The following is a 21,122-nucleotide window of genomic DNA, read 5'->3' as shown; positions in this document are numbered from 1 at the left end:
AGGCGGCATGGTACTGCGGAAATAAATATTGTAGGCGTGACATTCACCGTGGTCCGTTGCACCGGACATTCAAGCTTTGGCTAGTGGTTGTGGCAGCATTGGCACATGTGAAGTGTGGATCCTGCGGGATACCCTGATTCAATAGATCTACATATTGCTGGACAAGGACTCGTTCTTTGTGCACGGCGAATATATCGCGATTTAGAGATCATGAGCTTCAACACCAGCCCCAGGCTCTTTATCTTGGTCAGATTAATGTATTAAAGTGGTATGTGGTTGCCTTAGATTGCTAGACAACGGTCCAAATACACAGATGCTCAAAAGCTTCTACATTGCCATGTTCGCATGGCTGAAACGACCCAGAGCCAGTTCTCCAATGAAGGTGCCTGCAAGAATAGACAAAAAGTAACCGACGTTGAAAGTCATGACCGCCAGCATACTGCGTCAGTGTTAGTGACCGCTCAATCCTGTGACAGTGACCGCGCAACTTACAGAAGATAACCAACACCCGTCGCAACCATCATCAGACCAGCTCGCGGAAGGTCGACGCTGAACCTCCAGGGCTGGATAAGCTTCGCAGGCGCTGACACTATCCGTACGTTCTCTTCCATGCCGTTCGAAGTCAAGATACCGGTCATCGAGCTCGCGTCATTCACCTGCTCTGCAATTGTCTTCTCGCCTGCGACAACGACGTAGCGGCGCTTCATCGCCGCTTCCAATGCCTTCGTCTCGAGGAAGCTCCTAGCTGTGAAGATGCCGCGGAGTGTAATGGCCAGAATGATGAGGAAGATGCATGTTCCAGCATACTGTCCAGCATTCTGAGGCGTCCATGCTTCCGAGTACAGAGGCGTATTTGTTGCCGTGAAGAAGGTCATGGTCATGCCAGTGTGGCTCGAGGTCGTGCTTCCCATGTCCATGCCGCTCATGTCCATGCCTGCTATTTCACTACCGTGAGCAACCGTTTTGATGTACTGAAATGTTCGAGGATGTTGAAGAGATTGTGGATAGGGCGTGAGGTGATCAGGCAGTGCGTTCCAGACTGACCTTTTGTGTAGTACTGGACGGCGATCGGTTCAAGTACCAAGATGTAGTGCTGTAAACTCCACTTCGCTGGTTACAATGAAGTCTTAGCATTAACGCATATGATAGCAAATTTCGTTTGTGCGGTGCTCTACAGACAGAAGCGCTCGAATGCGAAGGTTGTTGCGACAGTCAAGGGTTGACAAGCCTGGGCTGATGCGTGGAGTGTGTAAGATCTAAACGTGGGCTGCCCGCGGTGCCACCTGCCGCAGAACCAATGGCGAGTGCTCGGCATTTTTGTAAAGTGCGCAACTGGGGGGTGGCATGCAGTCACCTCGTCTTTCGGCGGTTACCGTATAATCTAAGTTGTGTCGGATCAAGCCTATGGTAATGCAGCGGCGTTCAAAGAGCCGTGGAAAGAAGGAGCGACTTTGAGCAAATTTAGCCGCAACAGGCTAGCGTTTGATGCTTGTGTCAAGCCACGCCCACCGTAGTGCTCCAGGCCTTGACCCGCACTCTGACATGCTTGCATCGAGGGAGCGAGTTCTGGCTCGACGTGCAGTAGCACATCGCTTATCACCAGGGCCGTGGCTGACGGCAAGAGTGAACGCTCTCTACCGAAGGGCAGGCGCCACTTCCTGTGTACCATTATCCCGGTGAACCCGAACCATCAGTCGAACATCAACTCGAAGTCCGAGGTGTATCACAATCGTCTTCGGTACCAGTCTCGGCAGTACGACTTGACATGGCTTCGACCACGCGATAGCAAAGAAGACGACCCAACAACCACCCCACATCCATACTTCGCTGCGATCTGGAATCAGCACACCTTGTTGGATTGTAAAAACACACGCGCAACGACACGCCGCGGCATCAGCCGGTGCTCAGACATCATGAGCCATAACCATGGCGGCATGTCGATGGGGTCGATGGGCTCGATGGCCCTGCCTGCCCTTCCGGAGTTCCCCAAGTTCTATTACGCCGTTGTAGGGAGCGCAGTCGGCGTTGCGACAGCAGCCAACGTTTACAATCAAGTCCTGTGCAGAAGAAGACTATCTGCAGCAAGAACGGGAGCATTGTCACCTGCCAAGCCAAAGTCCCGGTTCTCATTATGGAATGCGACATTGTACGCATTGGCCCGAGAAGCATCAAACTTCTCAATACAAGTACCACTGAAAGGGAAATTCCTGCGACTGCCTACTGTCGGTCGGACTAGCTTGGTTTTGGCGAATGTGCTCGTTCTGCTTGTGCTCTGCTTCTACGGACTAAACCTCACCGACCAGTTCCAGAAAGAGAATGTTGGGTTTCGATGTGGCGTCGTCACTCTCGGCCAGTTACCACTCATCTTCTTACTGTCGGGAAAGAACAATGTCATCGGTTTTCTCACCGGTGTCAGCTACGAACGTTTGAACTGGTTGCATCGATGGACCGCCAGGTGCATGCTCCTGACAGCAACCATTCACATGGGCTACTTCCTCAGTGGTATGTTGAGGCCTCTATACTGTGGATGATACAACGTGTGCTGACATATCTGTAGTCTGGGCTCCGTATAATTACTTCCCTATCCAACTCAAACAGAACAAGCTTGTATGGCGAGGACTTGCGGCCTGGTGCGTTCTTGTGTGGATCAACTTCAGTTCTGCAACACCTATTCGCGGGTGGAACTACGAACTCTTTGTCGTCCAACATGTGGCTTCGTTCGCGGTATTCGTCGGCTTCGTGTATGTTCACGCTCCGCCTGAGCTGCAAGGCTATGTGTGGGCCGCAGTCGCTATCTTTTTCTTCGATCGCGTGTTCAGAGCTCTGCGATTCCTATACGCCAACATATCTCTGTTTCACTCCTCGGCGAAGCGAGAGGGATTGCTGGCCTGTAAAGCTGAGTTTGCAGCACTGCCTGACGACACGACACGCATCACCATTCGAAACCCACCCATCAGCTGGACCCCCGGCCAGCATGTATTTTTGTCGTGTCAAGGAATTGCTCCCCTGCAGAGCCACCCCTTCACGATAGCGTCGATTCCTGAAGATGGGAAGATGGACTTCTTGGTCAAGGCGCAATCTGGGGGTACAAGACGCTTCTTCAAACACGCCCAGAAGTCACAAGGCCTAGCTGAGACAGCACAAGGGTATGAGCTCGCTGTTCCCCATACACCGCTGTTATTGACAGTCCACAGACCAAAGACCGTTACGATCGAAGGGCCATACGGGTGCCACCGACCGCTCCGCCAATTCGACAGTATCGTATTGCTTGCTGGAAGCACTGGCGCGACCTTCACTGTACCATTACTTCGAGACGTCCTCCAAGGATGGCGGGAGAACAGTGACCCATCGGCAGCGTCAAGATGGTCGCTGTTCGCATTGCCCAAAGGTGCAGTCACGCGCCATGTCCGATTCGTATGGGTGGTCAAGAGCCGAGGCCAGCTCGGGATGTTCGCAGAGCAGCTGTCGTCCGTATACACTGAGTTCCAGACTCTGCAAGAGCAATTGAGGGACATCAAGCTGGAAGTCACCGTGTATGTCACATGCGACGAATCCTTCACAGAAGAGCACAGGTCATTGCTGTCTACCGTCACAGCGCCAAGGAGCACAGCGCCACCATCCAAAGCACTCGAGCACGGTAGAGTGGAGCTCCGCAGCCGCTCATCAGGGATCAAGGATGACTCCAAGAACGAGCTCAGAGAGATGACAACCGCGTCTTCAACCGACGAAGGCGATGCATGCGCTCCAGACGCCAAATGCTGCTGCCGCACCTCCGTCGACGAAGCTTTGCCCTCCGAGCCAGCGCAATGCTGCTGCGCCCCCGCCCCCGCATCCACGTCCGCGCGCTCCAGCACCTCGTCTGCACAGCAGGGCAAGCACGCGCTGCTCGTGCACCCGGCGATCCAGATCTTTAGCGGCCGGCCGCAGACCAAGGACATTGTGCGCCGCTCGCTCGAGCAGGCGCGCGGCGAGTCGGCGGTGGTGGTGTGCGGGCCCCAGGGCTTGGTGGGGGATGTCAAGCAGGGCGTTGTGGAGCTGAGTGATGAGAGGGCAGTGCATAAGGGGACTGGTGCGCAGGGGGTGTATTTGCACACCGAGAGCTTTGGGTATTGAGGTTGGTAATTGTGGAGAATTCAGCTTGGTCATTCGTCGGATTCGTTTTTGAGGCCGTTGATACGTCGTGATGCGCGCTGCTCGTGACGGGTTTGGTGAGCTGTTTGGACTCTGGAGAAGTCTTTCGGAAGACTCAATGCTCGGTCTCTTCGTGGCTTCGAGAGCGGCATCGGCAACGCCTCTTGTGCTTTCTTGCCGTCTAGCCTGCCTGGCCCTTCCGCCAACGGACTGCGAGCAGTTCTTCTTGATGCCTTTCTCGCCCACTCCAGCAGTCAACATCGTACACAGCCTCAAGCTCTCCCGTTCACCGCCTCCTCAACAACATCCCACCTCTCCACCGCCCGTTGAACCAACGCTTTCATCGTCTCCCTCCCAACCACACCCCCGCCGCTCTTCTCAACCCTGCACACCGTCCCCCGATGCACAGTAATCGTCACAGCCTCCCTGCACACACCCTCCTCAAACGCATCAGGATCGCTCAGTACCCAGTCCGCGCCCTTCTCGCCCTCGCCCTCGCCCGCACCCCGTCCCTCGAACACGGCAAACGAGCTCGCCACGGGCAGCCCTCGTAGACGCAGCGACGAGGCCTCCGCAGGCGCGTCGCTGCACAGTATGCCGTCGAGCTCGTCGTCGAAGTACGCCCGCGGTAGTCGCGTGTGGCGCAGCGCGGCCACGATGCTGAGCCAGGCCGCGTCGAAGGCGCCCCCGTCCAGCGAGAGGAAGACAACGTCCAGGTACAGCACCCAGTAGCCCTTGAGCTGGGCGGCGGGCGCGGCATCAGGGTCCTCCGGGTTCACGGCCGGCGTGTGGGTGATGTGCAGGTCGCGCGCACGCAGCAGCCGCGTGCTGTGCAGCAGCGTGCGCAGCCGGGTTGTGAGTGCTTGTTGCGTGGTCGAGGGTGCGGCGCCGGGGATGTGCGCGGGGGTGCTGCCGGTGCTGAGTTCGATGTTGGGGACGACGAGGCGCAGGGCGTCTATTTCGTCTGCATCTGCGTCTGCGTCTGCGTCTGCATCTTCGTCGTCTTCTTCTTCACTTGAGACTTCGCGCGCCGAGGTCCCCGGTGTGTCTTCTTCGCGCAGGATCTCGGCGCGCACGCCACACACCACGCTGGTGTTGCCAAGCCGCACCACGGCGGAGCCATTGCAGTGTGTCAGGCTCCCTGTGTGTACGCCTGGGGCGCGAAACTCGTGCGCGGCGCGGCCGTTTGCGCGGATCGCCGACTTGTCAGCGGAGAGGTGTGCTTGGAGGAACGGGTGGGGCGAGACGGCGGCGAAGATGGGGCGCGGGAAGGTGAGGGCCGGCGGCGGCGGGGAGGCAGCGGTCGCCATTGTGTCGAGCTGTGTCGGTGGTTGAAGACGCGGATTCGAAGTTGGTGACGTTGTGTGGGAAATTTGGGGCTCGAGATTCTGCCTGCATGGCGCTAGGTAGGGCTGAGCTTACGTCGGTGGGGCGCGGACATCATCTATTCCATCACCACAACAACAACGCAAATGCCTAGAACAGCCTATTGAAGTACAGGTCATGGTAACATTTCTAACAAGAGACAGCTATAATAACACGCCTCCCGAGAAGCGAGCCCGCCCAACCGAATGCCAGTATCAACGCCTTCCCATCGTAAATGTCGCCGAAAGATGCTAGTATGCTGGCTGAAATGAAGTCAAAAAAAAAATGCTGACAAACCGCCTTCGGACATGGAGAACAAATGGAAGAGACAGGAGGATGGGATTGAAAGAGGGAGGTCGATCCGGCTGCGCCCTCGCTCCACCATGTGGTCGATGCATCCAGAATGCCGCCAATCTGCTGTGCCCGTGGTATCCAAACGTGCCAATGCTATCCGTCGTCAACCGTCATTATCTGGTCGCTGCTTCGCCTGATGACTTCTCTCGTCCTGAAAATGAAGGGACTGGTGCTGCCTCACCTGACGACCTTTCTCGTCCTCACAATGAATGGACTGGTGCTGCTTCACCTGACGACTTTTCTCGTTCTGACAATGAATGGACTGGGCATCTCCGTCTCCACCTCTGGGTCCCAGACTGCCGGCTCTTTGCTCTTCAGCTTGATGGGACTCCTGTACCCAAATCCGCGCTTTCGGATGCCCTCGTCGTCACTCATAGTTTGCACGGGGATGCCTCTTGCTTGCTGAAGCTCGACTAACGTGCGCCCTTGCACGCCGCCGTTGTTGCGCATTGCCTGGATGCGGATGGCTTCGTTGCCTTTCTTCGATCTGAGACCGCCCGTAACAGGCTCTGAGCGTGCGGCCGAGGCAGCGGTTGGCTGGAGATGCGTTTTGCGTGGCGATGGGGAGAGCGCCTCGACTGATTTTGACTTTGGTCGGCTCGGTGATGTGGCGATGATGGGCACCGCGGAAACGGGGCGGGGCTTCCTCGCGGGCTCGAGGTTCGGTGTGGAGCCGAGACGGTGGTAGGGTTTGACGAGCGGGCGCGCGGCGTTGGCGAGCGTCTTGAACGGGTCGTCGCTTGCGGAGCGGTTGCCGTTGGCGCTGCGGGCGCGAGTAGGAGACGGAAGAACGGGCAGGTCGTCGTCATCGTCGAAGTCACCGTTCCACTCCTCCTCCGTCGGCGAAGGGGGAACCTCCGCCTCCCACCTCTTGGCGCCGTCCTTAGCAGCAGCGAATATGTTCGGTCGGGAGACCATCTTGCGGGGCGAGAGCGACAGCCCTGCAAGATGAGCAGGTGCTGGAGATGGCTCGCCCATCTGAATGTCGACGGGCGATGCAGGAGCGTTGGGGTTGAACATGGTGCGCGCACGCGACAGAGGAGCGCGGCTTGGGCGCTTCAGCTTGGCCGTGATCCTGACGTTCTCGGGGTGTTCTGGCGAGTCCTCGAGCGACAGGGCGGACATGTCAGTGCCACTGCCAGACCCAGAGTTGGTGCCGAGTGTGCTTGTCGACCCGCTGACAACGGTCGCGTCCGTGTCGGCCGGGAAGAGCAGCTCTTGCGTAACCGGCTGCAGGACTGGCGTGTTCGATCGCGGGGCGAGCTTCGGCGACGTGCTGGGGCGCTTGGGGTGCTTCTTCAGCGCTTCCTTGACGCGCTTCTGGACCTCCTTCTCAAACTCGGCCTGCAGATGAGCCAGCTCCTTCTGCACGCGCTCCTCGGTCTGCTGCTTGACCTGGCGCTCAATCTCGAGGCGGGCCTTGACCTCCCACTCGCGCCGCAGCTGGTCGTCCATGTCCTTGCGCATGCGCTCGAGGGCGCTGGCTGCCTCCTGCTCTCTGTGGGCGGCCAGTCTCCTCTGCTCCTTCAGATCCTGTCCCAGCTTGACGACCTCCTGCTCCTTGCGCATCAGCTTGACAATGGGCAGGTTCAGCAGCGCGGCCGTGTCCGGGCGGTGGTCGGGGGTGACCTGCAGGCAGCTGGCGATGACCTTGCGCAGCTCAGCCGAGTAGCAGGCGGGTATGTCTGGGTAGCGGCCGGCCTTGATCTTCTGGATGAGGTCAAAGTGCGTCTTCGCGTTGAAGGGCGGCTGCTTGGCGCACATCTCGTATATGATGCAGCCCAGGGCCCAGATGTCCGAGTGCGGGCCGTACTGCTCGGCCTTGCAGATCTCGGGCGACATGTAGAAGGGGGTGCCGACGTAGGTGGAGGCGAAGTCGTGCGACTGCAGGATCTTGGACAGGCCAAAGTCGCCCAGCTTGACCGAGTTGTCGTCGCCCAGGAAGATGTTCTCGGGCTTGAGGTCGCGGTGCAAGATCATGGGTTTGGCACGAGCGTCGCGCGCAGGCTTCGCGTTGGCAGCCAGGCCCAGGACGTTGCGCCCGGCGGCCGGCGGGTCCTCGCCGTAGTGGCAGCGGTACAGGGCACTGACAATCTGGCTGCAGATGCTCCAGACGAACTCCTCGTCGCACACCTGGTTCTTGTTCTTCAGGTCGCGGATGACGCGCCCGAGGTCGCCGTTGCCGCAGTACTCCATGTACAGGTGCAGGTCCTGGCTGGCCTTGATGTGGTCGCGCTCGAAGTAGGCGACGATGTTGGGGTGGCGCAGCTCCTTGAGGATGGACAGCTCGGCCTGCAGCTGCTCGCGCTCCTTGGGCGACATCTTGCAGTAGCTAATCTCCTTGCGGCACAGGATGTAGCCGTCCGACCGCCGCTTGACCTTGCGGATGATGCCGAAGGAGCCATGGCCTGCGCGCCGTCAGTATCGTGAGAGCAGTATCGCGCAAGTCGCGGGGCCACTGGCACGCACCAATCTTCTCCAGGACGTCGTACTTGTCATCGTCGGGCATGCTGGCGGGGTGGCGGAAGACGTGCAACGGACAACGGGCGGGCGGGAGACGTGCAACGGGCAACGGGGGACAGAGGCAGCGTCGCGTCGGTGAGGGTGCGTCCAGGCATGCGACGTTGCGGGCTGGCGGCCAGGGCGTGCGTAGACGGTGGCTCTTTGATGTCTGCCCGTGTTTGGCGTTGTCCGAGCAACGCCACACGCCACCGCCGGGGCCCACTCCGCTCCGCCGCCTTGCCACCCACCAGTGAGGCGCTGACGCCGCCCCGCGAACATGTGACGCCGCCACTCCACCCCGCCATGGACGTCAAGAAGAAGCACGAGCTCGAGGCGGCCCTCGCGACCGAGGCGCAGGCCATCGCCGCCGGCCAGCTCCAGGAGGAGAATCCGCTGGACCCGAGCGACGCCTTCAGGCGGTTCTGCGAGGCGTGCCGGCGGGGCGACGAGAAGGCGTGCCAGGAGATGATCTCCCAGGGCGTGAACCTCAACGCGCGCGACCAGTACGACTACACGCCCTTGATCCTTGTAAGCTGAAGACGGCCTTGGCAGCATCCGCAGCCCGCAGCCCGCAGCCCGCGCTGACTGTCGCAGGCCAGTCTGTGCGGCCACTACGAGGTCATACGGCTGCTCCTCGAGAACGGCGCGCTGTGCGAGCGAGACACCTTCCAGGGCGAGCGCTGCCTGTACAATGCCCTCAACGACCGCATACGCAACCTGCTGCTCTCCTACGACTACGCCAAGTCGACGAACCCTCTGCAGCCGCTCGCGGCGCACATCACCTCGCTCCTCACACGACCATCGCCGAAGACCGCCGACATTGCAATCACTGCATTCGACCAGACCTTCCACCTGCACAAGTTCCTGCTCGCCGCACGCTCCCCGTACTTTGCGAAGAAGCTCGCAGCAACTCCATCAGTAACATCATGGAAGCTGCCGGACAAGATACCTGCAGAGTCGCTGGCCATGGCGCTGCAGTACCTCTACTTCCAGGAAGTGTCCATTCGGCGCGCACTCGTGGGCCTGAGCGACGAGCAGGAGCTGGTTGTCTTCAATGGCATCGACAAAATTGGCAAGCAGCTGGAAATCGAAAGGCTGTTTGAAGACATCACCGAGATCGACGATCGAAGACGGTTACGGCAGCGCAGGGCAGACGAGCTGTCGAGAGGGAGACAGCAGCTGGACGAGTGGTTCCAGAGCAACATTGTAAAACACAAGAGGGTCGTCGACACCGACAAGGTTGACAGCATCAAGTGGGACCGCGAAAACTCCATCTTCGCTGACATTTTGCTTCGCGCCGACGACGATGACGAGCCTGAACAGTCCGCGACCTCGACGCCTGCTACAGAGGCCGCGAACGGCGCGCTGAATGGTCTACCGATTGGCCCGAGACAATCGAGATCCCCGTCACGGCAGCGCAAGCCTCGCCAATCCACTGTATACCCTGCGCACCGCGCGATGCTGTTGCGGTCAGAGTACTTCTTGACCATGTTCAGCTCAGACTTCAAAGAAGCGCAAGAGACACCGCACCTGCAAGTCGTCACCGTAGACTGCTCACCGGCTGTGCTCGAGACCATTCTGACCTTCATGTACACCGAGCGCGCAGATTTCGGTCTCGACATAGCCATCGACGTTCTGTTCGCGGCAGACATGCTTTTCATCGACAAGCTGAAGCAGCGCGCTGCAATCATCATCTCTGCACTGGGCGCCGGCCAATCAGCCGTCGAGTCTGACAATCCTCGTGGCGAGACAGATGCTGATGACGTCATCGACATCTACGAGGTCCTCCAGGCCGGATGGGAGACGAAGGTGCAGCGTCTCGAAGAGTTTGCAGCACGCTACATCGCCTACCGATTGGAGCACTACATCGACGAGCCCGAGTTCGCGCAGATTGTACAAGAGTCTGCCAACAGAGTCAAGGCGCGTCAGGAGACGGATACAGTCGAGTTGGTCGACGACATCCGGTACTACCTCTCAGAGAGATTCAGACTTCGTTTTGAAGACAGCGGACTGGACGAGATGATGGACGAGCAAGCTGCCATCAAGGCGGCTGAGAAAGATCTCGGACGGTCGGTCGACAATCTTTCCTTGGATGACACGATGCAAGACCAAGCTGTTCCTGTTGAGCAGCAGATTGCTGCAGGTGCCATTCGAACGCTAGACGGCGAGCCTGTCAGCGATGAGTTCTTGCAGGACGCCCAAAACTACCAGATCCTGCTGGGTAAGATAGACACCTTGTTGGAGAGGCTCAATCTAGACGCGTAGACAGAGGAAAATAGAGCATCATTTCGTCAATCGCCCGCACATTTGTGTTCGCTGCTCAGGAATGCTCTCCGCTCGCAACTCCCGTTGGCCGATTGCGTGCATTGACATCATTGGCGGGGTGGGGTAGCTCCGGACGCAAGCTCCACATCGACATCAGAGTATCTTGACAAATACCTATCGACATTTATAATGCGTGCACTTGCTCGTGCTACGTCAGCTTCTCGTTCGTCATTTTCCAGATCAGCTTCTCGAACAGCAGCTTCGAAGCTTACCCAGACCTCTATTGCCCACACAAGCTCACCAGTAGCTACACCTCCAACCCCACACATACCGATACCGGCTGCAAAGATGTCGACAGAGAGCACCCAGTCACAGGCGTGCTGCAACACACCCGCCGTTACCAGCGGCACCTACAAGGAGAAGGGTGAATGGATCCAAGCTGATGGACTCAAGACTTGTAGGCCAACTGCGCAAACCAACCTGTCGCGTAGACTGAAAATCCTCCACAGATGCCACTGGTTCCAAGGATACAAAGACTGGAATTTTGGTCGTCTATGACATCTTCGGCTTTTTCCCACAGACACTCCAGGGCGCTGACATCCTCGCCTACACCGACAAGGAGCAGCAGTACCAGGTGTTCATGCCCGACTTCTTCGACGGTTCGCCAGCAGACATCTCCTGGTACCCGCCGGATAACAAGGAGAATGAGCAGAAGCTCGGCGAGTTCTTCAAGAACTCAGCTGCACCGCCCAAGATACTACCGCGTATCCCCAAGATCGTCGATGAGCTGAGCAAGAGCAAGGGCATCGAGAAGTGGGCCATCCTTGGCTTCTGCTGGGGCGGAAAGATTGTCAACCTCTCCTCGCAAGAGAACACAAAGTTCAAGGTTGCGGCTGCCTGCCACCCGGCTATGGTTGCGAAGGACGATGCGCCCGGCATTACAATTCCCTACATTATGCTGCCGTCTGGCGATGTGAGTAGCTTACCCTTGGACATGAAGAGCTTGACTGATGGTACTTGTAGGAGTCAAAGGACGATGTTGAGGCGTGGCAGAAGAGCGTCAAGGTCCCCAATGTCGTCGAGTGGTTCCCCGATCAGGTACACGGCTGGATGGCTGCGCGCAGTGATCTGTCGCAAGACAAGGTCAAGAAAGAGTACGAGCGTGGTTACAAGCTGGTCTTGGACTTTTTCCACAAGCACTTGTAAGTGGTCAAACACGCTCGAGACGCACCCACTGAGACACTCAGGGGTGCAAGCTCGAAGCTCTGAGCCACTGCAAACCAGACTGCTCAATGGAATATGGCATTGATGAAAAATTTACAATGACGACACAGGCGTATCTTTCCTCCAAGTCACGTGATTAGGCGTCTACTTCGCAAATCTCCAGGATCTTTCCAGGATTCGAGCCTGCGACACCAACCGAGCTCTTGACAGCAGTGACAAGACCCACTTCCCAGACACGCTGACTCCTGTGCCATGCGCTGGCTCCCATCCTGACCAATCGCTTCGCCATTCTTTACATGTGATGCGAGCAATATAGCATTAAAGATTGCTGACACGCTTGTGCGGAATACGTTGAGCTGGAGGCGTACATTTGATGATTGATCACATGGCATTGTTCAACGACGATGCAAACAATGGCGGTTTGATCAAGCTCAATGGAATTCTCACCCCCACCGTCCTAGTGCACGCATGTGCTGTCTCAGCTCCATCAATCTCCACACCCACCCCAGGCAGACTTGCCCTCCACTGTCCAAGCTTGCCGCGGGTGGACCTTCGGAACCGCTACTGCGTTCGGCCAGAACGTCATGATTGTTTTCGCGACAAGCGCGCTCAACAATTCAGCAGATCGTCCTGGCAGGTGGCAACAGATAGCAGCGCAGAGATTTGTGGAGAGGCGAAGGACAGATACAACAGAAGCCGTTACGAGTCGTGATGTCCCAGGTTGAGGCTCTCTTTCCCGAGGCCTGGGCCTCTGCAGCGGATGAGAGCACTTGCCCTGCTGTAGCATGGTCGAGAGCTGCGACCCGCATAGCACGGGCCAATGACGATAGCGGAAGCTCCGCTCGTGAGTTCCTGCATGCGTTCGCTGTGCGGCAGGAGGCAGACTGCGGGCGCTGTCTCCAAAATCTCTTGCAGCGTGTTGTTGACTTGTCTCTCCCTCCAAACACCGTCTCGAGTCTCGGGCGCTCTCTCTACAGCATTACAGCATCACAGCATTACACCTTCACAGCTTCATAGCTTCATAGCTTCACACCTCTTGTTCTTTGCTTTTACAGTTTACCCTTGCACGGTTTGGCTGCATCGTCGATTGCCGATTGCCTGCGTATCCACACTGACACCGCCCATCGCGCCGGGCCGCACCCTTCATTCATTACCAGTTGACTCGATAGTCCTTACACCTCACGCAGGCCACATTCACCATGGTGCTCATTGAGAATCAGGAGTACCTCTGCGAGGAAGAGAAGCGTCTCAAGGAAGACCGCGAGCGCACTGCTTACTGGAAGCGATGGGGGCCCTATGTTGCCGAAAGGCAGTGGGCTACAGGTCAGACTTCACCTCCAACTTTCATCTGATCTTTGCTAACATAACCCAGTCCGCGAAGACTACTCGTAAGCAATCCTTATGCTGCTGGTGCTTTGAGATACTAACCCGTGTTTACAGCCATGATGGAGACGCCTGGAGTCGTACGTGCACCGATCTTGATGCAGGCACCCTCACTGACCTTCCCTAGACTTCACGCACGACATGGCACGATCGCGCGCCTTTCGCTGGGGTGAGGACGGTATCGCTGGTGTCTCTGACTCGCACGGCCTCCAGAACATCACCTTTGCCTTCTGGAACGGAGAAGAGTATGTCTAGCCTGCTACTTGCTGTCCTCGAACTCGACTGACACGAACAGTGACTTTCTGAAGGAGCGCCTGTTCGGTCTCTCCAACCCCCAGGGCAACCACGGCGAGTCGCTCAAGGAGGCCCACTTCCACTTGGACAACACACCAACCGTATGTCGGTCTTCTGCACCATAATGCACAGCTAACACCATCCCAGCACTCGTACATGAAGTTTCTCTACAAGCTCCCCCAGCGCAAATTCCCCTACGAAGATCTCGTAAAAGAGAACGCGAAGCGCAACAGGCTTGAGAACGAGTACAATATCACCGACACTGGCATCTTCGACGATGACCGGTACTTCGACATCTTCATTGAGACCGCGAAGGAGGCAGACAACCCGGATGAGCTGCTTTTCCGAGTCACCGCATACAACCGTGGTCCCGACGCCGCGCCACTCCACATCATACCCCACGTCTTCTTCAGGAATACCTGGGCTTGGGGACACGAGGACATCAAGAAGAAGCCTTCCATCAAGAAGGTCGGCCCTACCACAGCTCAAACAACACACTACAAGCTCGGAGACCGGTTCTTCCAGCTCTCGCCCTCCCCCGGTGTCGGCACAAGTGGCGACGATGTGCAGCCTGAATTGCTTTTCACCGAGAACGACACAAACTACAAGAAGCTTTGGAAGGTTGAGAACAAGACCAAGTACGTGAAGGACGGTATCCACGAGCGTATCGTAAACGAGAACACCGATGCCGTCAACCCCGACAACGTGGGTACCAAGTGTGGAGCCTGGTACGCTTTTGACGAGGACGAGGGTGTTCCTCCTGGCGAGTGCGCTGTTGTTCGTTTCCGGCTGTCAACAAGAAGCGAAGGCTTCCTCGACGAAGAACTCTTCGATGATATTATGGAGCAGCGCCGTGCCGAGGCCGACGAGTTCTACTACCGTATCAGCCCGCTTCCCATGGCTGATGACTTACGCAACATCCAGCGTCAAGCATTCTCCGGTATGCTCTGGTGCAAGCAGTACTACCACTTCGTCTGGGACCAGTGGGCAAATGGCGACCCGAATATGCCTCCCCCACCCCCAGACCGAAAGGCGATCCGAAACAAGGAGTGGAAGCACATGTATCTGGACGACATTTTGTCCATGCCAGACTCTTGGGAATATCCATTCTTTGCTGCTTGGGACAGTGCTTTTCATTGCATTCCGCTTGCAATGCTTGACCCCGAGTTTGCAAAGAAGCAGCTGGATCTATTCACTCGTGAATGGTCCATGCACCCCAACGGTCAACTACCAGCGTACGAGTGGAACTTCGGCGACGTCAACCCTCCAGTTCACGCATGGTCCCTCTTCCGAGTCTTCAAGATCGAGCGCAAGATGTACGGCCGTGAGGACTTCGACTGTCTCGAGCGTGTGTTCCAGAAGCTGTTGTTGAACTTCACATGGTGGGTCAATCGCAAGGACGCCGACGGAAAGAACATCTTTGAGGGTGGTTTCCTGGGCCTCGACAACATTGGTATTTTCAACCGATCTGATCCTCTGCCCACCGGTGGTGTTCTGGAACAAGCCGACAGCACTGGCTGGATGGGCTTCTACTGCCTGAACATGCTGAACATCTGCCTGGAGCTCGCCAAGCGTCGTCGTATCTACGAAGACATGGCATCGAAGTTCTTTGAGCATTTCATCATGATCAGTGATGCGATGCAGTACCGCACCGGCGGCGAGTCCAAGCCGCTTTGGAACGAAGAGGACGGATTCTACTACGACGCCATCTCTTGGGGCGGTCCCTGGAGCCACCAGATGCCTGTTCGATCCCTGGTCGGTCTTATTCCTCTTTACGCTACTCTGACTCTGGAGCCGGAGGTCATCAACAGGTTACCAAACTTCAAGAAGCGTGTCGAATGGTTTATTCACAATCGCCCGGAGACTGCTCAGCGCAACATTGCCTCGATGAAGAAGCGTGGTCAGGGTAACCGCATGCTGCTGTCCCTTGTCAGCGAGGATCGTCTGAAGCGCATCATGAAGCGCATGCTGGACGAAGAGGAGTTCTTTGCTGACCACGGTATTCGTTCGCTGTCAAAATTCCACAAGAAGCACCCGTACTCCATGGATGTCAACGGTCAGCGCTACGAAGTCGCCTACCTCCCCGGCGACTCAGACAGCGGTCTCTTTGGTGGCAACAGTAATTGGCGTGGACCGATCTGGCTTGCGGTCAACTTCCTGCTCATTGAGTCGTGTCAGCGTTTCCACTTGTACTACGGCAACGACTTGAAGGTCGAGTGTCCTGTGGGTTCTGGAGACTACATGCATCTTGGTCATGTTGCAGAAGAGATCCAGCATCGCCTTCAGCATCTGTTTGCCCGCGGCGATGACGGTAGAAGGGCCATCAACGACGGCAACCAGATGCTCGACTATGACCCGAACTGGAAGGACTACATGTGGTTCCACGAGTTCTTTGACGGCGACTCTGGACGCGGTCTTGGAGCGAGCCATCAGTGCGGTTGGACTGGCTTGATTGCAAAGATGATCCACGACACTGGGTGAGTTGATTCCGTTTTCGATGTGAGTGCGGAACTGACAAAGTACAGCATGACATGCAGACTTCCACAGACACCACGTACGCCGACAGCTGCTGCTGCGCACTACTTCGACGATGTTCTTAGCAGCGGACCTCGGCCAAAGAAGCCTTCTCAGCTCCGTAGATCCTCAACAACCCGTAGTATCGGATTCCGTAGCGACTACGGCGGCGATGATGACGAGGACGAGGATGGCCCGACCAGCCCGGTCAGGAGGAAGAACTCTGTCGGCTACCTTGACGAGGACGCAATCAAGGCCAAGCAGGAGATCCAAGACCGGTTCAACCACTATGTCAGCGGCCAGCTTGAGCGCGTCAAGACTGGTATGCAAGACTATGAGCCAGACGAGTTCGAGACTTTAGTCGATGGTGCAGATGAGCGTCCGAGAGGCAGACAAGGCTCCAAGGCCAAGTCAAACGGCCATAAGGAGCGTGCGGACTACTTCGAGCAGGACGAATACTTCAGCAGGTGATTGTACTGATAGTGTCAGCATAGCGTTGTTTGATTGATGGAGCGGGAAGAGCGCGATGGACAGCATCTTATATATCCCTAGACCCTAGATAGATTTCAAAACTCATCGACCTTCCATACCGATTCTTCGTTTTCGTTGTGCAGCCTTGCAGACGCAGTCGGAGTCCCACGTGCTTGCGTCATTGGCCCGAGTGCCCGGCAGTCGCGATGGAGATCAGATGAGGGTCCACAACACCAAAACAGTCCAGACCGGCAAACATTCAAGTCACCACGCCTTTCTCTTCGTCCCTGCCTTTGCTCTTGATCCTTCTGAAACGGTCGCTCTCTGCACGCAGCCAGTGCCTACATCAATCGCATACGTAAGTGCTTGCATTCTTGCTCGCTACCCCCTCATTGTCTCCTAGCTAACCACTGGAATGCGATGACAGACGGCACACGACACAGCTGACCTATATACCTCACGACACAAGCACCACCGTCATGTCAGGCTTCATAACCACAATGTTCGTCTCTTCCCCGTCCAGCATTCCGTTCCCCGCAAAGCCCAAGCCCATCTCCCCTATATCCACATTTGTCCAGAGCCAGAGCTGCATGAACCTCCGGATGGACCTGCTCGACTACCAGGAGCAAGGCATAGCTGGAGGGATATGGATACAGGATCTAGCCTCACGCGATGAGAAGGGCATGCTCACGACTCTCGCGCTGCCAAAGGAGACGTACAAGAGCCCGCTGCAGAGGCTGGGGGAGGCACTGCGGCTGCCGCAGTCTGGAAATGCGCTTACAAAGGCGCTGGCGGAACACCGTGTACCTGATGTGCGAGGCCGGCGACCGCCCAGACTGCCCGTCAAGCAGCCGGAACGTCAGGACAGTCCCATGCGCCCGCCCGCCGACCACTCGTACAGCCTCGTACCCAAACGCAGCAACGCAACCACTCCGAAAGGACCGACAAGCAAATCAGCTCTGGACTCTGGACACCAAAACGTTGTTCAGAGGAATCGTGACGACGTGATACTCGTACCCCGGCCACTACCACCTCTGCCGCGCAACAATGGTGATTTTGCGAGCCCTGACTTACTTTCTTCTGTTCATAGTAACCCGCGCACTCGTGCACCGTTCAAGCCACAGAAGTCGAATCGAGGCACAAGCAGCTGGCAGCTGAAGCAGTATGCGGAGGCGACACTCGGCAGCGGCAGTCTGAGGAAAGCTGTCAAGCTGCCTGAGGGCGAAGATAAGGACGAATGGCTAGCTGTCAACAGTAAGGACTACACTCACGAGTTTGGGAGCCTAGCTGACACCTATGGCAGTCGTCGACTTCTACAACCAGATCAACCTGCTCTATGGATCCATCACCGAATTCTGCTCGCCACAGAGCTGTCCTGAGATGAAGGCGACTGACGAGTGGGTTGACAGACACGTTTGCTATAGATAGTCTCTGACGTACACAGATTCGAGTACCTCTGGCAAGACAGCGAGAACTACAAGCGGCCCACCAAGATGCCTGCGCCACAGTACATCGAGCATCTGATGGCGTGGGTGCAGTCCAACGTCGACAACGAGCAAATGTTCCCCAGCCGTATTGGCGTGCCGTTCCCGAAGACATTCCCCTCTCTGATTCGCAACATGTTCAAGCGCCTGTACCGTGTCTACGCGCACATCTATTGCCACCACTACCCCGTCATCATCGAGCTCGGTCTTGAGCCCCACCTCAACACCAGCTTCAAGCACTACGTGCTGTTCATCGACGAGCACGGCCTGGCAAACGGCAGCAAGGACTTCTGGGGACCGCTGGGTGATCTTGTGGAGAGTATGTTGAGGAGTGACTAAATCGCTGCAGTGGATGTTGATGACAATTTCGGTTTTTGGATGCGATCAGCAACCACAGCATGGGACAGGCTTACGGCGTTGCGGAAATTGGTACATGCACGTACATGGGGATATCCAGAACTTTCTTACGATGTACGAGTATTACGGACGCGAATTGACCCGCATAGCATTTACTTCGCTTACGATACGCCTTCCGGTGCTAGTGAAGTGTGGTTCTCTACCATGCATGTGCATCGCGGCTTACTTGCCCACACAAATCTGTCAGTCTTCGTTCTTCTGACAAGGACAAAAGTAAGCCCTGTGCAACGGCCGCCTACTCGCGTGGCAGCCCGCAGCCGTTGCACACGCCCGGTTCGGCGAGCTCATACACGCCGATCGAACGATGTGGCGATTGAAAACGCTTCCTTGCATGTACATGTACAGATGCCGTGCGATGGTGGGCCGGCGTGCTGCTGGATTGTACGCCGCGGACACCTGCGGTCGGCGATGTAAAGTTAGTTTGAAAGTTCTTGCTGCGAGTCAGACTGAAGAAGCCATGGGACAGGCTCGCCGTTACCGTGGAGTGGCATATTGAGTGCTCATGCTCATGCTTGCATGCTGGAGAGGCCGCTGCATCCCGTAGCAATTTCGTAGTCGGCGAGCTCACAATGGAAAGACATGTGTATCACACCGAACGTGCCGACGCTCCACGGCCGAAGGATTGCAAAGCTTGTACACAGTAAGTATTAGGAAGGCGATATATATCGCACCGACGGTTCGACCTTGCAGAGGACCAGAGTGATGATGTGGTGTGGTCGTTAGAAGGAAGGGGATACCCTTGAGCACGCTGCCCCGCCGATCATCATCTTTGGTGCTTTCTTTGTGACCCGGATTCCAGCTTCCCTAGACTACCGTGGGCTACCTTGGACTACGGACAACACATAATCTACGGAGCAACGTCCACCGACTCGCGATCGCCCACGTTAATGTCCAGATTAATTGGACCACGTAACGCAACGCACGCGAAACCTTCGTCGCAGCTCCAACGTCGCCGTCTCTCGTCGCCGAGGTTGATGACTCACTCCACCGAGCTGCAAGAATATGTGCGCAGAGCTGCGAGAGCAACTCCATAGTCACCCGCTCCTCACTCCTGAAACGAAGCACAACAGCGACACAATGCCCTACAGCGCCCGTCGTATGGTTCACCGTTTTTCAAGCCTTGCGTCGCGTGCGATGCCTCTGCAGCGTCGCCGAAGTCCCGCCACCGCGCGCGATCCACGTCCAGGGACCCGCACTAGGCGCAATGGGGGCGTGTGATGGACGCGCTAAGTATCTGTCTGCTCAGTTCGCCGACTAGGGACGAAGTGAGAGTTGTGATTGGAAGATGGGGTTTGAAAGGGTCGTGAGCATCGTCGGCAGCGTTCCTTGGGAGGGGAGCTCGGCGACGGGTGTAGATAGCGACCGGAGTTATGTGAGTAGGTATCAGTGAAAAGCTGTCACTAGGTACTGTTGGCATGTTTGGTGCGCTATTGCCTCGTTGATGTTTCTTTCACCTGTCATCTGTCACTCGTCGCCTGTTGGTGTACTTCTCTTTTTCCTTATCGACAGTTCTGACGACGTGAGAGGTTGTCGGGATGTTTACTCCGGTTGAGACGTCGATTGGTGCGCTGCTGCTGCATCAAGCGACCAGCAATCTGCTCTATCAGAATGGCAGCATCTTCGGCTTTTCGGGATTACTGAGAAGACTGATGAATGCGCCAACTGTGGAGGTGGTAGCTCTCTTTACAGGCATGGCAGCGAGCTATCCTTTGCTCGCATCTTTGGTGCCGGAGATGGTTACTCGGTATCCTTCGATATCAATTACACCGCACGCTATATTATTCACCACCAGCGTGGCAGCTTTGATAGGCTGGGGAACCAAGGTATGTGGTTCTGTCGATACCAAACAAGCACAGGAGATTGATCTACCATAGGCATCAAACGGCTGCACATCCGGACACATGCTTTGCGGCCTTCCAAGACTCAGCGGACGTTCAGCAGTAGCCACTGCGATCTTCTTCACCGTCGCACTACTCACACATCACCTCGTCCACCCAAGCCTCTACACCGACGCATGCCCTGGCGGTATCCCATGCTATACACCTGTCTATCCATCGGCCGCCACAGGTCTCTCCCTCACACTTCTCGCCGGCGGTGCAATCCTGGCCGCTCGAACAATACCTTACTTGATCGCCGACGCAACGACCTCGAACGCTGCCGGCAGCAAGACCCAACCTGGATCTCAAGATGCAGGACGCACCGCAACGCAATTTTTCAGCGGCCTTCTCTTCGCCCTCGGCTTGCAAGTCTCCGGCATGGCGCACCCAGCTAAAGTCACTTCATTCCTCTCCTTTCCCGTCCTGAACGCCTGGGACCCGTCGCTCGCGCTCGTTATCGTCTTCGGCGTGCTTCCGAACCTCATCATGATCCAGCGGAAGGGCTTTGCTGAGCCGCCGGCGTTCAAGACGGCATTTGAGCTGCCGACAAAGACGGTCAAGGATGTAGATGTCAGGTTTGTGGCGGGTGCAGCGGCGTTCGGGGTCGGATGGGGACTGACGGGCACATGTCCTGGGCCTGCGGTGTTGAGGGCTTTTGCGCAGCCGGTTTGGGGCCTGATGTGGATGGGTGGGTTTTGGCTTGGAGTTCGGGTTGCGGCGTGATTGGTGCTACGGGATGATGCAGAGGTGCGATATACTTTCATGATACCCAGATTCAATTCATAATCCAATGCTCGAGCGTCGTGCATCTTGGGTCTTGGCTCGTGGTGCTTCAGTGAGC

General features: G+C 56.8%; 9 protein-coding genes across 9 annotated transcripts; 6 read left to right on the top strand and 3 right to left on the bottom strand.

Moving 5' to 3' along the window:
* Positions 1-123: 123 nt before the first annotated feature.
* Positions 124-1,418, bottom strand: M421DRAFT_423751 (low affinity copper transporter). The gene is made up of 3 exons (XM_033593564.1): positions 1,045-1,418; positions 493-937; positions 124-439 (listed from the first exon to the last, which is right to left on the bottom strand). Exons 2-3 carry the CDS (start codon positions 930-932, stop codon positions 328-330), a joined length of 552 nt encoding a protein of 183 aa, XP_033445684.1. The 5' UTR covers positions 933-937; positions 1,045-1,418; the 3' UTR covers positions 124-327.
* A 119-nt stretch (positions 1,419-1,537) lies between these two features.
* Positions 1,538-4,503, top strand: M421DRAFT_423750 (ferric-chelate reductase). The gene is made up of 3 exons (XM_033593563.1): positions 1,538-2,502; positions 2,558-3,146; positions 3,195-4,503. The coding sequence occupies exons 1-3, from the start codon at positions 1,914-1,916 to the stop codon at positions 4,111-4,113; spliced, it is 2,097 nt and encodes a 698-aa protein (XP_033445683.1). The 5' UTR covers positions 1,538-1,913; the 3' UTR covers positions 4,114-4,503.
* M421DRAFT_69850 (exoribonuclease family protein) lies at positions 4,404-5,441 on the bottom strand (the record flags this gene model as incomplete). Its single annotated transcript, XM_033596650.1, has 1 exon — positions 4,404-5,441. One exon carries the CDS (start codon positions 5,439-5,441, stop codon positions 4,404-4,406), a length of 1,038 nt encoding a protein of 345 aa, XP_033445682.1.
* A 634-nt stretch (positions 5,442-6,075) lies between these two features.
* On the bottom strand, positions 6,076-8,359 carry M421DRAFT_69987 (calcium/calmodulin-dependent protein kinase type 2 beta chain; the record flags this gene model as incomplete). The annotated part of the gene is made up of 2 exons (XM_033596661.1): positions 6,076-8,258; positions 8,320-8,359. The coding sequence occupies 2 exons, from the start codon at positions 8,357-8,359 to the stop codon at positions 6,076-6,078; spliced, it is 2,223 nt and encodes a 740-aa protein (XP_033445681.1).
* Positions 8,360-8,655: 296 nt separating this feature from the next.
* Positions 8,656-10,617, top strand: M421DRAFT_94706 (uncharacterized protein; the record flags this gene model as incomplete). Its single annotated transcript, XM_033598229.1, has 2 exons — positions 8,656-8,880; positions 8,947-10,617. The coding sequence occupies 2 exons, from the start codon at positions 8,656-8,658 to the stop codon at positions 10,615-10,617; spliced, it is 1,896 nt and encodes a 631-aa protein (XP_033445680.1).
* A 348-nt stretch (positions 10,618-10,965) lies between these two features.
* Positions 10,966-11,886, top strand: M421DRAFT_103150 (dienelactone hydrolase family protein; the record flags this gene model as incomplete). Its single annotated transcript, XM_033586879.1, has 4 exons — positions 10,966-11,074; positions 11,127-11,590; positions 11,641-11,819; positions 11,865-11,886. The coding sequence occupies 4 exons, from the start codon at positions 10,966-10,968 to the stop codon at positions 11,884-11,886; spliced, it is 774 nt and encodes a 257-aa protein (XP_033445679.1).
* A 1,154-nt stretch (positions 11,887-13,040) lies between these two features.
* On the top strand, positions 13,041-16,503 carry M421DRAFT_69908 (uncharacterized protein; the record flags this gene model as incomplete). Its single annotated transcript, XM_033596655.1, has 6 exons — positions 13,041-13,153; positions 13,282-13,304; positions 13,352-13,469; positions 13,520-13,619; positions 13,666-15,995; positions 16,044-16,503. The coding sequence occupies 6 exons, from the start codon at positions 13,041-13,043 to the stop codon at positions 16,501-16,503; spliced, it is 3,144 nt and encodes a 1,047-aa protein (XP_033445678.1).
* Positions 16,504-16,726: 223 nt separating this feature from the next.
* M421DRAFT_241365 (maintenance of ploidy protein MOB2) lies at positions 16,727-18,517 on the top strand. Its single transcript, XM_033588499.1, has 5 exons — positions 16,727-16,861; positions 16,931-17,005; positions 17,594-17,757; positions 17,807-17,900; positions 17,948-18,517. Exons 2-5 carry the CDS (start codon positions 16,983-16,985, stop codon positions 18,324-18,326), a joined length of 660 nt encoding a protein of 219 aa, XP_033445677.1. The 5' UTR covers positions 16,727-16,861; positions 16,931-16,982; the 3' UTR covers positions 18,327-18,517.
* Positions 18,518-20,202: 1,685 nt separating this feature from the next.
* M421DRAFT_423744 (uncharacterized protein) lies at positions 20,203-21,102 on the top strand. The gene has a single exon (XM_033593562.1). The coding sequence runs from the start codon at positions 20,306-20,308 to the stop codon at positions 21,002-21,004; it is 699 nt and encodes a 232-aa protein (XP_033445676.1). The 5' UTR covers positions 20,203-20,305; the 3' UTR covers positions 21,005-21,102.
* Positions 21,103-21,122: the final 20 nt, after the last annotated feature.

The sequence above is a fragment of the Didymella exigua genome (assembly GCF_010094145.1).
Source record: "Didymella exigua CBS 183.55 unplaced genomic scaffold M421scaffold_29, whole genome shotgun sequence".
NCBI classification, from domain to species: Eukaryota; Fungi; Ascomycota; class Dothideomycetes; order Pleosporales; family Didymellaceae; genus Didymella; species Didymella exigua.
This window is presented reverse-complemented; position numbering and strand designations above follow the sequence as displayed.